This window comes from Lycorma delicatula, chromosome 1, assembly GCF_047948215.1.
Source record: "Lycorma delicatula isolate Av1 chromosome 1, ASM4794821v1, whole genome shotgun sequence".
Taxonomy (NCBI): Eukaryota; Metazoa; Arthropoda; class Insecta; order Hemiptera; family Fulgoridae; genus Lycorma; species Lycorma delicatula.
In genome coordinates, this window is record NC_134455.1 from 217160860 (window position 1) to 217177950 (window position 17091).

Here is a 17091-nt window from a genome sequence, read left to right on the forward strand (position 1 = left end):
AAAAAAATCAGAAAATGTATTTGATATCATGACACTAACATACAAATAATTAGACAAAATGTCAGTTTGAAATAAAATTTACTTCACTTAATAAATTTTAAATAATTTGCTTTCAAAAAACTTAAACTTTATCTTCCAGAAGGACTTCAAAGTTAATTAGCAGCACCTTTGATTGCATATTTTGATTCATAGTAATCAAAGGTGCTGCTAATTTAGCTAAAAAAAAACTCCTGTATTTTGAAAATGAGCCATTGAATCATTTTAAATGTTAAAAACACAATTGAAATTTTTTGAAAGATGATATGAATGTTTTAAAAACCTATAAATGGATTTATTCAGGACTTTAATAGTGAGATTATAATCATAAATTAAGAATTAAGTAATTCTTAAAAGAATGGTTTCTATGATAATTCAGTGTCTTGTGTTAAAACCACTTCCGTTAACAAATGTCTTCAGTAAACTGACTGTAATAATACAGCTAATTTAGGAATTACAACCAAGTTGTTATAATGTAGGAATGAAATGAAGGTACACTAAAAAAAGATATAGGTAAAAGATGCGATTTGTTTTATTCTTGTTAAATGAAAATCAATGCAGCTGTTCTGAAGTTGTAGGTAATAAATATACCACCCGGATTCATTACTCCTCTCTAGGCATAGTCAGTTAAAGATAATCTAAATCAAGAAAATCTCTTCAGAAAATAAATTTAATCAAAAATTTTTTTAATAAATGGATTACATTTTAAAGGTGGAAATGAAAAATATAGTAACTGAACTAACAACTGTGTAGTTGAGTGTAGGCTATGCAAATGTATTTGCAGTTCATATAGAATAAAATGGTAAAAAAGAAGCAAATATATTTAAGAAAGGGAATAAGCTATAATGAAATTGGAGAAGGAGGAAAGAGACTTAAGATGGGTATGGAGGAGGAGGAAGAACTTGGAAGGGTAGGAGAAGACTCAACTTGTGAAATGTGTGGACACAATCATTCCCACCTTGAGATTCTATCAAGCCTCACTGTATTTAACTAGTATCATCATTTTAAGGAAATCATCATTCTTGCTTAAATTTGCTGCTACCTACAGTTAATATTTAAGAAATGTTGGTAAAGCTATTTTTTAAATTATAAAATACAATACATTTTAAAAGGAAGAAAATTTGATAGCCATAAACTTTGGTTATCAGTGTGGTACATAAAAAATGTCAGATCAAAGTGCGCTTCAACCTCCAGAGCAACCACCAAAAGAGAAGGTAAATATTTTACATAATTTAGGACTTAGTCTTTACAATATAAAATTAAAAACATTAGTTTTCTTGTTTTTTTTTTTTTTTTGCTTAATTTTTAATTATCCAGACTGAACTAAATAAACTACTTTTTCTTTTTTTTTTTTTTTTTGTTAAATTCCTTCACTTGTCATTTTTTAACAAATAATACTCTAAATCTTGTTGACCAAACAGTACTCGCTGATCTTGGTGGTGGAGTGGTAACATCTTTGTCTATCAGTTCTGGTTTCAAAGTCTGGTTAAGCTTGGCAGTTTTCAATGCTACAAATGTTTTATAACATATTCCCATGCACAAACTTTGAGCTTATTTGGCAAATTAGTAATCTAACACTTAAAAATCAAATTTCTGAGAATTTTCTACAATGGGTATGTCAATGAAATACAGTAGAGAAATCGTTTACTTCTGTTAGAAAAAAAAAATTCCTTCTATGAAAAAAGTTTTTTTTCTTTGATAATTTGATAACTTTCCAATTATTTTATTATAACTTTCTGCTCTACAGGAATACTGTACCACCACAGGGAATCGAATCATGGGTAATTTCCAAAATAATCTATATAGATGAATCTTTTTTCTAAAATCTCAATGGCCTTATTGGTAATAAAATTTTCTTTCTCAATAATTGGTAATAATAACTTCTCTGGTTGTTGCCCATTAAAATTATAAAACTGATTGTATACATATTATTTTTTTGGTGAAAAGAATATACAATGCAGCAAGCATTTAAAACACTTAAATTTAAACACATATTAAATATTTAATATGTTAGATATTGATTTAAGCCTTAATTTTTAAGATTTTATTTAAATGTATGTTTTTCAAATTTGTCTAAGAAATTTTGTTATTTTAATGTCACATTAAATGGAAACCTTCCAAGATATTTTGCCTGTTTATTTATTTATTTCACTTTTTTAACAGGTTGTTTAAAATAATAATTCCTACTCACTGTAAAATTCTACTTTTTTTTTATTGTGCACTGAGAATTACTAATTCATAAATACTTTTAAAAGTTGTATTATTTTAATGTAAATTATATGTTTTCAAAAATAAAAATTGATGTAAGTTTAATCCTTTTTTAAGAGTTAAATTTGTACAATAATGTAAAAAACAGAATAGAAAATATATCAAAAATGATGCGCATCCATTCATCTACAGATTTCAGTTAAAGTAATGTAATGTCTATACAGAACTAGATCACTGTAGATGAATTCAGACGGTATGTTGTGTAGTTCAAACTGTTTCTAATAGTGTGATTACTTCAAATTCATTCTATTTCCAAAGGTTTTAGAAAACTTGGCTACATATGCAGAACATTTATTTCCAAAATCCACAAGGAAAATACTGTTACATCAAAAACAGTATAATTCATTATATAATAAAGAAAAAAATTATTTTATTTTCTGTTGTAATGTACAATTTTAAGTATTATTTCTATACAAATTTGTTAATATTTACACATTACAAAACAAAATTTTGTAAATAGGAATTAAATTCATGACAACTATTGATGTTTAATGACTAAACAAAACAAATTGTTCATATTATTAACAATTACTATTTTTTTTTCTAAAAAAAAGCATTATTTCACAAATTTTTAAAAATTATTACCTTGTTTTGACCACCTTCCATTCCCAATTGCACCCTAAACAAACTGAATAACAGTAAAATGTTCATGATAAATGGTCCTGGAGTAAATGTATCAGATTCTGATCGCAAGCATGAAATTAACATTCAAGTAAGGCAAAAATGACAGAGAAAAAAGGAAAACCCACTTAATAAAACACATAAATGGTAATTTAATTAACATTTTAAATAATATTAATAAAATTACAAAATAATAATGATTTAGAAAAAAGCAATAATATCCATGTAATTATTAGAGATAATCAATGGATTATTATTAACAGATTAATTATTAGAGATAATTTTTCAGATTAACCTAACTAAATTTATAATGTAAAGATTTCAAATTTAATTATGTATATATATTTATTAGTAATGCAACTTATTATTAAAAAAATATTAATATTATTTAAAAAATTTTTATTGTAAACTGGAAGTAGTTATATTAGAAGAAATCACGTTTTGCACATTTTCACTGATGTTTGTCAATCAGTAAATCAATAAAGAACTTATATAAAACATAAGTCATATTTAAAAGTTATTTTTCAATTCAGAAATTATTTAGAATAAAATTGATCAAAAATGATGTAACTGTTTAAAAATGGATTGAGAAGTAAATGAATATTTCTCAAATACAATTAATTAAATTAATTGTAATTGAATACAATTAAATTACATATTTATAATACAAATAGTTTCAATTTATACTATTAACTTACACAGCAATATTTATTTTTTGGCAACACTTTTTAGTCTCTAAATTGCAAACATAATTAAAGTAGGAATGGTACTATGTAGATATGAGAAATATTACATTTTAAACATATGAGTTATAAAATTGTTCAAACTATCAAAATATTGTTCAATTATTTCCTGAGAATCATACTTCTAAATGAAAACAATAATTGAATTTGGAAAACTAATTCAGACTAAATTTGTCACACTTGTTGTCCAGTGTGTTATAATTATTAGTTACTAACAAACACCACCACAAATACACTAAATTAATAGCAAAAGCTTAAGATAAACTTACCAGTTTACATTAAACTATTTTTGAATCCATTAATTCAAAAATATTTAAATACACTCCTAGGATATCATGATTATAATACCTGTCAGCTTTAATTAATAACACAGGAAATCCATTACCAGAGAGAGTATTTAAATAACTGGTGATGAATCTATGGTTCAAAAACTACTTTTTATATAAAATGATAGGTGATTAAGCTTGCTATTAGTTTCATATATTTATATAGATTTTGTAAATGATTATTTTCAGAATAAAATGTAGGGTTTAACTGCTTGCGGTATTCATATTTTTAATTCGTAACATTAAAGGATTAAAGTCTGGTATGTTTTAAAGTCAGGTACAACCATTTTCTATTTATATATTATAAGATTTCAATCTTGAAACTGGATTTCTAAATATTTGGTTCCTTCCTCCCAATCTAATTATAACCAGAACTTTGAATGAATTTTATTTATTTAATTTTCTCCATTTTCATCACCTTTTATAAATCATCTCTCCTGCAATCTTACCCACTTTCTGTTTCTACTTAAAATAATGCCAACCTACACAAATCCCTATTCTACTTCATTTTATTTTACATTCTGTTTCTTTCCCTACTAAATATTACCTTAATAATTTCAGAAGCAATACAGTGAACTAAAGTAAACACATCATTTGGTGCTGGGCAAGATATTCAGTATTTTAAGATTTTAATTCCTTAAAAAGTGAATAATTTCTACTTCATCTTCACCGTTACAATTTTCTTAATCAAGAATACTTCTCTCTGGAAAGGTACCATAGGAACAGTTCTATGAAACTCCCACTTTTTTCAAACAGAAATTTTTACTATCCAATCCTTTCAGCAGCCTTTAGGTTTATCAGATTAATTGTAAATGATCTTCGGTCTCGTTAATTCCTTTCTTAACATTTTTAACTTAAGGATTTTAACCCAGGGTTAAAATTGAATTCATCTATACCAAATGTATTGCAAAGTTGGCTTTGAGATTTTCCTACAGTCACACAAAATGCAAACCTTATATAACACCACTAACTTGTAAAGGAGGATAGTAACACAGAATCAAAAGCTGTTAGATCTGTAGTAACAAAACCCTTTGACCAATTTCTGTACCATTGAAAGTTTTATAATCAGACAGTTATTAAATATTTACTGGGAAATTTAACGTGTCTATAAGTTCTGAATCAGTATTTTTATTACTCAAAATTATTGCTAATGACAAAGTTATCATCATTATACCTAATATGATAATGATAATTTTGTCTTACTATTCTTTACCCTTGCCTATTTGTCAGTGGATCAAGCAAGAACGGTGAAACAGATTTTAATGAGATTTACAATATGTACTAGAGTCAAGTCATTGTTGTCTGAGCTGTGTCTTACATAAAATATTTTCTTAGGGCTCATCTACTTCTGGACAAATAATATATTTTTTAGCTTTTACTTGTTCAGAATTCCCGTTGAACAAAAGTTAAATCCTTAAAAATTACTAATAGCAAACTTTTGTTTGAATCACTGAAATCTAAAAAAAAAATTTTTATTTACTTCTAGCTGAGGATGCTTTCCAGCAAAAAAATTCAGGGAATAAGAGTTTTTAAAAAATATGTGGGAACTTTTGTAGTCTCAAATATTAATAATAATAATAACACAAAACATGAAACAAAATATTTAAAATATTACAATTGTTTCTTTATTATATTTCTTTCTAGAAATTTCAAATGGGGTTTAGTAGCCCCTCTTTTCTTGTACTTCAATCATGAAGCATTTTATTAAAAATCTTAAAAAGTAAAATTAAAGCAAATAAAAAAAATTTGATGTGGACAGCACATGACTTCCTTGTACGCCTATTAAATTACACATTTATGCCTATTTAAATTACACATTTTTTTAAAGATAACATGAAGAAATATATCTCAAAAAAACAACAAGAAGATGAATATGAAGAGGAAGAAAATGTTAAGACCAAGAAAAGAATAAAAAGATTAAGAGGGATAATGAATATAAAGAGAGAGAACATTTGAAAACTAGAAAACTAGAACATTTGAACTAGAAAACTAGATGTACACAAATGAAGATCAGAAGAATTATATCAAACCAAACGGCAATTAAATGATTGGCAACATAAAACAAACAGAATGATGATAAATTCCAACTTAGGGAGAATATTGTCCCAACAATATCAGAATAATGAACTAAAAGATAAGAATTTTTTATAATTTATTAAAGATCAGCATGCCTCAATGTATATGTTGTCCTTGTGAGGGTTTATTTTTCAGTCGTTCTGTAGTTAACTTTAATGTAGATAAAATTAAACAGAAATTAACCTAGAAAATTAAAAAATAATGCGATTCTAATTTATAATTTTCAGTTAATATTAAATAATCAGATATATCACCAAATCTATTACATATACACATATGTAATAAAAATGCCTATTAAATTACATACACACATTTTTAAAAGTACATAAAATTTTATTTCACTAATAATTTCAGTTTTTTCTTTTTTTTTTATTGTTATTATTGAATTATTTACTGTAATTTTTTTTACAATCTCGGGTTAATAATTATTAATAAATCAATACATGTAAATTAAAAAAAAAGTTAAAGAAAAGAAGTCTGATTCAAACCAATGTGCTTTACCATGTAAGATCCAAATATTTCATTAATTTTATTTGGCTGTAACTCTGGAACCAATGAAAATAAGTACCACTTATGATATATCATTGAAAAACTTTCAATGAGAGTTTGTTACTGCAGTTAGGAAAAAACCAAACTCCAGATTTTTGGGGATTTTTGGCTTTTTTGGACACTTTTGCAATCAAAAGGGAAAGTAACAACTAAATGTTACAACAGTCCTAAATCCAAAATTTCAACATACTACGACTAATCATTTTTGAGTTATGTGAGATACGAACGTACAAAAGTCACGTCGAAACTAGTCAAAATAAATTCGGGGATAGTCAAAATGGATATTTCCGTTGAAATCTGAAAACCGAGATTTTTTGCGAACACATTACTTCCTTTACTTCGTACAAGGAAGTAAAAAGTTTTTTTAAATTAAAAAAAGATTCTTTAAATTTTACACATTCATAAGAAATTACTTTGGTGGCACAGACAACAATATAATTGTTTGCTACACCAAAGTTCCTAGTTCAGTTCTCAGCTAGAATCTTTTTTTTCTTATTGATGAGATGGGGGAATACCATTTACGTAAGCCCCGATGGGGCAGTGTCGGACTCGTAAAAGGTTCCGCTATTTGTTATTGAAGTGCGTATGTATACAATTTCTTTTCTTTTTCCCTGCACTCCTGGGCCGGTCATCCGGTAAAGACTGGCACAGCCCAGGAGCGCGTCCTCGCCACGAAATGGTCTCCCCGCTTACCGGCAATACGTCCGGCATGGCAGGTCATCCAGTCAGAGCCGGATCTTTTGATTTTTTATTCCCTCACCCATGTTAATCAATCCCTTTTATATATATATATATATATATACACCCATCATCCGAAATCTTCCCTGGAGTCTCTAGTCGATCAACGAAACCGGCACATCTCGGCATGTAGGCTCTCTCGACTGGGGCTGTCCACCCATCCCTAACACGCACACACATTATCGCCCTAATCGTCGCTCCTCTTCATATTTTTTTCTTTATTGCTTCGGCAACAAATCGTCTACCAACCTCCAGTTAACCTCAGACGTTAACATATAGTACATCGGGTCCTCTGGCTGTAGCCCATCAATACCAGCAACTTCTCGTAAACTACTCCAAGCCATACAATGGAACACAGTATGCTCAACTGTATCAACATCATCGCAAAAGAGACATGTAGGCGTTTCTCTCCTGCCAAATCGATGTAGATATGCCTCAAAGCACCCATGGCACGACAACACCTGGGAGAGATAAAAATTCATCTCCCCGAAAGCCCTGCTATTCCACTTCAGCAAGTCTGAAATGAGTATTTTGTCCATACAGCTTTGTTTGCCTGCTGCCATTTGTCTTGCCACAATCGCATGACATTTAACCTCGCATCTGATTTACAAATGCCATCATGCCTGTTTCCCCGCTCCATGATCAACAGTTCGGAGCTGTTCCACTATTGGTGGAACGCCTGCCAGCATACATAAGGTCTCGTACGGTATCCTGTAACCACTCCCAACAGAGATCTGTGTATACTGACGAGCCTGCTCAGACTCTGTTTAATGCGTATTACGCTTTTCCAAACAGGTGTCGCATTCAACAATATAGATGTCACAGCAGTTATTATAGCCCTTTTTTTGGAAGCTCTTACTGTCAATTGGGCCGACATAAGTCGTCTCAACATCGCGAGTGTACTTTCTGCAGGTTTACAAACGTATCCCACATGTTCACTGAATGAGCAACGTTTATCCAAAATAAGTCCAAATACTTAATAAGTCTCCATTCCCCGAATCCGGTGTTCGACTACCTAAAACCTTATGTGACGCAGTTTCCTTTTTCCAGTCAGCATTATATGTTGACATTTTTCCAGAGACAAAACTAAACCACGCTGCTCAAGCCATGACTCAATAGTTGCTAAGGCCTCGTTACCTCTTTCCTGGACTTAGTTCTCAGACTTTGCACCAACCATCACCGCCAGATCATCGGCGTAAGCAATGGCTGTTGTCTGTTGCGAGAATAAAACACGGAGTATCCCATTAATAACAATGATCCACAGGAGGAACCCCAGGATAGAGCCTTGCGGAATCCCCCTCCAAACAGCTGAAGTTTAAAGCTACCTTTAATTGTTTCAACTGAGACCCACCTATCTCGTAAATATTGCCCAATCTGGCGCATAAGGTACCCGCCGTTAATGCCTTTTTGTCTCAGCGCATCTATAATGCTCACCCATGAGACCGAACTAAAAGCGTTCCGAACAGCCAACAATATTAGAGCCGGAATACCCCTGGTTCTCCAGGGCTTCCTGTTCTGGCTCACTCTACCACCTTCCCGAATATCTTGATGGTCGATTGACCCCTGACAAATCCATATTGATGTTCATGAATACCCTCACCAGTACGCAGCTTATCCCACAAATGAGCCGCCAACGTCTTTTCGGCCACCTTGGCCATATTATTTAAAAGGCACAAAGGTCTGTGCACTTCTCCAATCTCTTCACGATTCCCCAAGCATCACGCATGGTGTGACACCCTAGGCCTCCGGTGCTGCGTCCAGACCTTCGTGTGTATTCAGGACAACCTACTTTAAAGTGGCCATCTTTGCTGCAAATAAAGCAGCATCTTCTTCTATTTGGGCCGACACAATTTATTGCTTGTGACCTACTACACAACCTCTGTAACATTTGTCTGACTCAATACCTGGGATCACTCAACACAAGACCCAGCCAATTTTGATTATACCTTTTTTTACAAAGCGCATCAGCCTCCCTGCCTGGCAGAAGCACCGTCTCCGTCTTAGTACTCCCAAATGAGTCTCGAATAATCATCCCCCTTAGTTGATCACTATCCAATTCCGTTAACGGTACCAACGCCTCGATCACCTCCTCGGTGGTAGACAGCATGTTTATGTCCTTTGTAAGTACACGTTTGTACCTAATTCTCCCGGAACAGAAGCGATCAACCTCCTGCCCTTCATACTTTATTATGATGAGGACCTCACCGGTCTGTCAGTATCTCAGGGAGATCCCCATCAATATCACCTTTCACTTGCTTAAGCAAGTCCACGAAGCCACGTGGGGGTCCACGAGGCCTCTCCCTGGACCTACCCCTTGAGCCGAGATGCTCCGAGTACAATTTAATCCTGACAATTCGCTGCCAGCCAACAAAGGCAAGAAGCTTCTTGGTCAAAACCTCCGCATCAGCAACTCCAAAGGTTAACTCCAAGGTGTAATGGAATCTTTACGTAGTCCCTCCATCAATTCATTGCAGATCTCCTGATCTTTTTTAGTGGAGTCTGTAGTTACTACGTACACGACCCTGTTATCTTCTTCAAATTCATCCCCAAGTAGCACCGTGGTAGATGATTTAAAAGTCAAAACATGACCCGTTTTTCAATTTGTTGGCTGCCGCAAATTCACCAATACTGGGTATTTTCTTAGACATCATCTCAACATCTTTGCTGCCACGGACAACTCAACTGCCTTGTTATCGTCTTTCTTTTCACTGGATGCCCTTCTATGCATTCCCAGTGAACGTCGTAGTGTAGAAGTGGTGTGAAAAGGGTCCACATTAACCACAATTTGTAATTCTTTGCAAATTATCTCTTACCAAAAAAATATTTTTAATAAAACGAGTTTAGAATGTAACCCTACACCAAACATCCGATAGTTCGAGTACCCACACACTTAGTTTGGAGAAGAGGGCATGGTGAGGAAATGAGGGGGAGTCGGAAAATGTATTTGTTCAAATCTGGGGTCAGATTTGAGAGGGGGAGAAGTGGCGGTCAGGTGGGACGGGGATCTCGATGGAGATCCGGAAGGGTTCTACAGAAAAAGAAAAAGGAACAGCAAAACTGAAAGTAAGGAATTTCCCCTAGTAACTCACCTTGACTTAGAATAATATCACTGTTTGAAATTCCTGTTTGGGAACTGCACAGCTGTTTATAACAGAATTGTTAATAACTGTCCCGCCTTAATTAGCCAGCCAGCCATTCTAACCTCAATCACTAAGTTTGCTAAAAAGCACTACACTAAAAACGTTATTGTGTCGTTATTCCACAAAGGCAATTTACCCGCACTCGTACGATTAACAATTAACCATCATTTTTGAAGACACAACACTTTTATTAAAGTAAACTCATCATATATTAACCATAAACTAATGGAAGTACATAGGAGTAGCTACCACTTCGTAAGGCATACAAAACCTAACCGCGTATGTTTACCTGCGCCCTACCAACTAAACCTAACGACCTTACCAATCCCCCTCCCGGGGTCGGCCTAGCAATTAAGCACTTTAAAGCCCCGTGAAGTGCCTTCAAACTCAGAGGGATCCAGAGTCCTCGTGGGTCATTATCGCCGCCCATCTACAGTGCGAACGCGCGGCGACTCCACAGGGGCTGTCCTTCATCCCCCTTGCTCATAGGTCAGTTTTTCTTCACCTCAAGATTGAGGGGTGTTCTTACTAGATCTAGGCTAGTTACGCTATCAGTGCACAGCACTAATAGCACCTTCTCCTTCCCTCCACATCCTTGCGCCGAAAAACCACCGTGGTGAACTCATCAAATATTCTACAGTTACTGGATGAACCAAGAATGTAAGACACCAGGTCTTCCTATCTGAGATCGACGATACCAACCTACGTACGTTGTTCACTTCACTCTGGACCGTACGTTCCGCTGTGTCATGTGCAGGACAAAACATACACCTGGAGAAGTCGCGCCTGCCAATCCTATGCAGGTACAACTCGAAATTCCCATGTCCCGTATCATTTGTGTGAAGTGGAAGTTCACGTTCCCATGACCTCTTCTAAGCCATCTCCAGGTCGGTGATCAATCTCCTCCTTCACTCGACAACTGCCAGGCCTCCATCTGCCCCGCCAGCTACAGATGGTATGGGCTCTCGACTCTGACTTATCAATGCCCTCCGATCTTTCGGTTCTTTCCTTTATCAATAGGTCGACAAGAGGGATGGCCGCCAGTACGCATTCCGCATCGTACGATACCGTCCTTTATGCAATTATTATACCCAGTAGGGATCGTTTCTGCAGCTTAGTCAGGTTTCGCTGTAGTCTCACCCCGTAACCCCTTACTGGGGCCGCGTACAGTAAGACAGATGTTATCACCGACATGATAGCCCTACGCTTTGTGGCCCTTGGTGCCACCTGAGAGGTAATCAGCCAATTTAGGGTTTTTAGAATTCTCTTCGGCCTGTTGCAGCTTTCCTGAATGTGCTTGCTAAACTTGCATGACTGGTCTATTGTGACCCCCAGATATTTAACCTTATGCTTAGGCTGCAAGGTGTGGTCACCTAATTTGAGTGTTATGGGCCCACTCTCCTTTTACCCATTAGAGTTATATACTCGCTCTTTTGTGGCACCAGCTCCAAGCCATGGCTTTCCATCCAGCCAACTATCACCTGCAGTGCCAATTTGCCGCATTCCTTGAGCTCTACCTCCATTCTACCATCAACCAGAACACTTATGCCCTTTTTTCTATGGCCTCAGCTAGAATCTGACAAACAACAAGTCAACCCCAACATATTTCCTAATTGATGAACTTAGTAGTTAGTGCAACTTAAAAAAAAAAACCTTTTTAGACTATTCAGTGCAAAACGTTTTTGTGTTGCATTTTTAGTCTGGCCACTGATTTTATTATATTCATAAATACGACACCGTTTCCTGGTAAGCAGTAAAGGCTTTCTTATTATGCTAGTAGTTCCTTAATTTTTTCAAGGTAATGCTATAAGTTTTATATCCCAGTACAAAAAAAATCACATACTCCACAGATTTTCACCCCTGTTGCATTCAGCAAATCAAGATTATAGATACCCAACTCAGGAATTTTTCAATATTTCTAATGTTGACTGCCTCAATCCAAGACCAGCTGACAAACCAGAGCCATATTTTTTTTTAATTTAAATTATTAGCTTTATAAAATTATTCTACAAAAATATTTAAGCGGATTACTTATCCGTTATTTATAATAAAGTTTCAGTTAAAAACATTATCAAACTTTAAACTTCTAGTAAACATGTCTATTTCAGAAAACATTAGGAATCTTAATTTACATAACTTTACACAAATTATTATCTACAGGTACAACTTTACATAAATGATAGACAAGACATTCAATAATCAAAAAATCTTCATTTTATTATTTTTAGAAAAAAAAGAAAAGTGGAGTAAAATCATCTGATCTTCCCAAAACTGAAAGCAAAAAATCAGCGAAAACATCAGAACAATCACAATCTAATGAAGCACCATTACCAGCAGAAGACACTGAAAAGGAAGCAGAAGATACAGTCCCTGAACCGGCAGCTCAAACAGAAGCAACAAGAAAAAAATCAATTATGAAAAATGATGAAAAACAGAAAAGAAGAGAAAGTAAAAGCCTACTTGAAGTGGATTATGTCGCTCCACCAGCTGCATCAAAGAAAGACATAGATCTATTACATAATATTGATGAAGAAAAGATGCGTCAATTAAAAGAGGTAAGAAGCGTATTAATGGTGAATTTCTTTAATAAAAGAAAAAAAAATTGTAAATATATTGAGAAAACTAGTTTCACCATTTCATAACATACTATTAACAAAATAGTATGTAATATTTAATCACTACTTCTTAATCAGTTAGTTAGTTAGTTAGTTAGTTAGAGGTATATAACTAAGAAATTAAGCAAATAAATAAACACATTTGATATCTATTTTCTTTAGATAAATTACAGTTAAAAGTTGAAATACAGTTACAGTTAAATTACAGATAAGTTACAGTTACAGTTCTATGCAGGTAGTTAATATATTTATTGTGTAGATAATTAGTCATATTCTATCTAGGTGCCTAAAAGTTGTAAACTTGTTTTGTTCTAATTGCATATCAATATTGCATGAGTTGTTTCAAACTCCTTTCATATTTTTTTTTTTAAATATCTTACCCATATGTAACCTTTTCAGTCTAAATAGGATCATAATAATTAACAATTTTCTAATACAGCCAGATGCACTTTGTAAATTTAAAAAATTTACACATTTATAGCTGTAAAACTATAAACATATAAATTGAACTATAATTGAACACATCCTAAATTTTTTACATACTGTATATACTTGTAACTTTAAATAATACTTTTAGTTCAAATATAATTTAGATATTGCAGTCTGCATCCAAAACAACAAATAAAATGATGAACTGTTTCAAATTTAAGTAATATTTTTTAAAATCATTTTTATCAGTCAATTAACTTACAAAGAATGAATTTTTATAAATGATCACATCAGACAGCACAGCTAGACTAATGTACAAGCAGCGCAACCAATCTTGAAGCTTGGTGCCACAGCAGCAACAGTCACAATTCAAATCACTCTACTATGCTTTTAGCATAACATTTTCTTCATTACATAACAGTGAATGGGCCTTTGTAAGATGTAGGGCCCACACCACAATTCTGTGGTGTTAGTACTGGATTGCAGAACACAATTTTTTGAAATTTTAATTATCTCAATGTATAGCTAATACTTTGAACAACATTACATTTTTTAATTTAATTTGATATATATATATATATATATAAAATCACAATAGATTATAAACTATGTTCATATATGTAAGACAATTACAATGTTAGTTAATTTATCATTTAGCGTTTGACGTAATTATAATACCTGTTGAGAATAAACCTACATTTTTATAATATTTAAAAATATACCATAACATTTCTTTTTATGGCAAAATACTTGAAACATTTATAAAATATAAACAGCAGAAACAGAGAGTACTTAAGAGAAATCCATAATATTATCCAATAACATAAATAATAAGTTGTATTTACAAGAAAGTAATTAGCTTCTGCACATAAAATCTAAGCTGAATTGGATAACAAGGATTGTACTACCCGTCATAGTCCAAGCTTCAAAATTCATTGAGGCAGCTATATAAAGCTGTAGTGAATTATTCCAGAAATAATTAAAATTTTTTTACACCACACTTTAAAGGAAAAACTTAAAAAATAGAATAAAAACAGTTCAATATTGGATATGTTGCTCATAACATGAATTTAGAATGTCATGTAAATCCACTGGTTCAAACTTTTAAAACATTTCTCTATACTTATATAGTTGCATTTTTTTTAAATCCACGAAGTGAAACAGTTAAAAAATAAAATTCTCCTTATAAGAATAATAAAACTATATTCTAAAACCTTGCCAATAAGGTAAGTTGTGGTAAGCAAGAAGTTTCCTGTAATAAACTGTATTTAAAGGTAATCTCCATATTTTTCTGGTAGTTAATAAAATCATTCATTCACTTGGATGATTTTCAAGATATTACTCAGTTCCAAAAGAGAAAATTTTTGTATAATAATAATCAAAATTAGACTTTTCATCCTTTGACATCTTAACAAGCAAGTTTTGGATAAATCTTTCAATAAATCTCTTTGTATTTTTTGAGCAGCTTCAATACGAAACTTCAAATTCCTGTGGCTGTCTATGAGTTATAGCAAGTGTTACAAAAACTATCATCCCCTCAACACTAACCTCTTAGGAAGTAAAACATCTCTTTTAACTAGGCACTTTCATCACAAAAAAAAATCATCCTGCCAAGTTTCAACTTAAGGCATTACAAATATATGAGTGGGTAAGTCAAAGTAAAATCTTTCACAAATTACACCATAAAAACATCAAGCATACTCAACTACAGTCATACATGGAGTTCATATGTGGACACACACACACACACAAGAACAAACATACATACAAATAAATGGTAGCATTAATTTAATATTTGTTTATTTGACTAAAAATACAACTTCCATTAAGCAAGTCGCAGAGGGCTTCCTCAGCTTTGGATGCCTGGGTTGATCTATTTAAAAGGCCTCCAAATAATACGAACTATTCATCCTAAAAAGAAATTTGTATTGTTTTTTATTAGTATATGGCTGGATACAGTTAATACTTCATTGAAGCATTCTTGGCTACTATAAAGAAAAGAAAGTTAATTATGTTGTAAGAAAGTATCAATCTCATTAAAATAAATAAAATTCTGAAAAAAAAAATTATCAGCACATAATTTTCATTTAACAGGCATTTTTGATGTTTGACTTTAACCATGATGGTGTAATAGGAAGAGAAGATTTAAAGACAACTCTAACAACAATGGGAAGAGATGATGTAACAGATGAAGAAGTAGATGTTATGCTGTCAGAGGTAAGTGCATCAACTGGTTATTTATCTGAATCTATATTAATAAAATTAAATTAAATCTTAATAAATACAAACACATTTGCAAAAACAGATGTTTTGACAGACAACACAATTTAACTGAAAATTAAACAATATAATGATTCAGTAATGAATTCAGCAATTCATATGAAAGAAGGGTCACATACAAAACAAATATGAATAAAACTTAGTTTTCTATGGAAATATCAATAAAGAATTTGTTCTTGAGAGTTTACTTTCAAATAGAGTTTTCCCTAACAAATTACCCATAATCAAACAACTTCACAATTAGAAAACAATTAAAACTATCTGGAGTCCTACTGAGTTCAATTATACATCTGAACAAATTACAACTTTTTCAGTGAGTGTAGAATAAAATAAAATTAATTATTAAAAAATGAGAATCAAACAAGTATATGACGCGCATACAAAATAACTAGACTTTTGTCATTGATGTTATGTCAATGCCAAGAGTTTATAAGTGGTACAAATTAAAAAAAACAACTGTGAAGAAGACAAAAAAAGGGTTAGACATCCTACCACATTAAAAACTGATGGAAATATCAACAAAATAAAAGACCTTCTGATGAATAATTATCAGATCAAAATTGCTGAAGAGGTGGGAATCTCTTATAGCTAATGTGAAGCAATTGTGTTTGACATTTTGGGTACAGAATGAGCACCAGCTACAATTGATTCAAAAACATTTAGTTTTCAACAAAAGCAATACGGAACAATTGTTAGCTGACATCACTGATGAATCAGAATTACTCAAACTGTCATAACAGATGATAAAACTTTGGTGTACAGTTATGATACTGCATCATCTGGATGCAACCTTTCTTTAGAACCAGACATAAAAAAGCACAACGAGTTTCATTGAATGTTAAGGATTTCCTTACTTTTTTTTCTTTTCAATAGCAATGGCGTTATCATTTTTAACGCAAGATTGTACAGCCAACAAACAGTATTTCTTAGCAGTTTTACACTTTTACATGAGACAATCCAAAGAAAACTACCACAGTTATGATACATAATTCTCAGATTTTGCACCATGATAACACTCCAGTTTACATTAAAACTTCAGAATATTAAAAGGTCAAGTTTCTGTGATGACAAATGAAATTTTAAAAAAATTCACTAAGTAAACTTATGATATACAAAAAAAAGCGTTACAAAAATGTTTTATGGAGTAGAAGAAATGCTGGTAGCTAAATGTATAAAACGTCATTTGCAAAATGCCATTAATGGTAATTGGCGGCGAAATGCTGGCTAGAGGAGAAAAAAATTAATTATTCAAAGTAACTTGAAGGGAACA

The 17091-nt window shown here is 32.4% G+C and overlaps 1 protein-coding gene across 1 annotated transcript in view; it reads left to right on the forward strand.

Annotated features, from left to right (window-relative positions):
- The first annotated feature begins 977 nt into the window (after positions 1-977).
- The window catches only part of LOC142328599 (myosin light chain 5-like), a 37131-nt gene continuing 21017 nt past the window's right edge, over positions 978-17091 (forward strand). Inside the window, exons 1-3 of the mRNA XM_075372403.1 lie at positions 978-1250; positions 12726-13052; positions 15636-15758. Of these exons, the coding sequence (XP_075228518.1) occupies positions 1200-1250; positions 12726-13052; positions 15636-15758 (501 nt within the window). The 5' untranslated portion in view covers positions 978-1199. The remainder of the gene's footprint in view (positions 1251-12725; positions 13053-15635; positions 15759-17091) is intronic.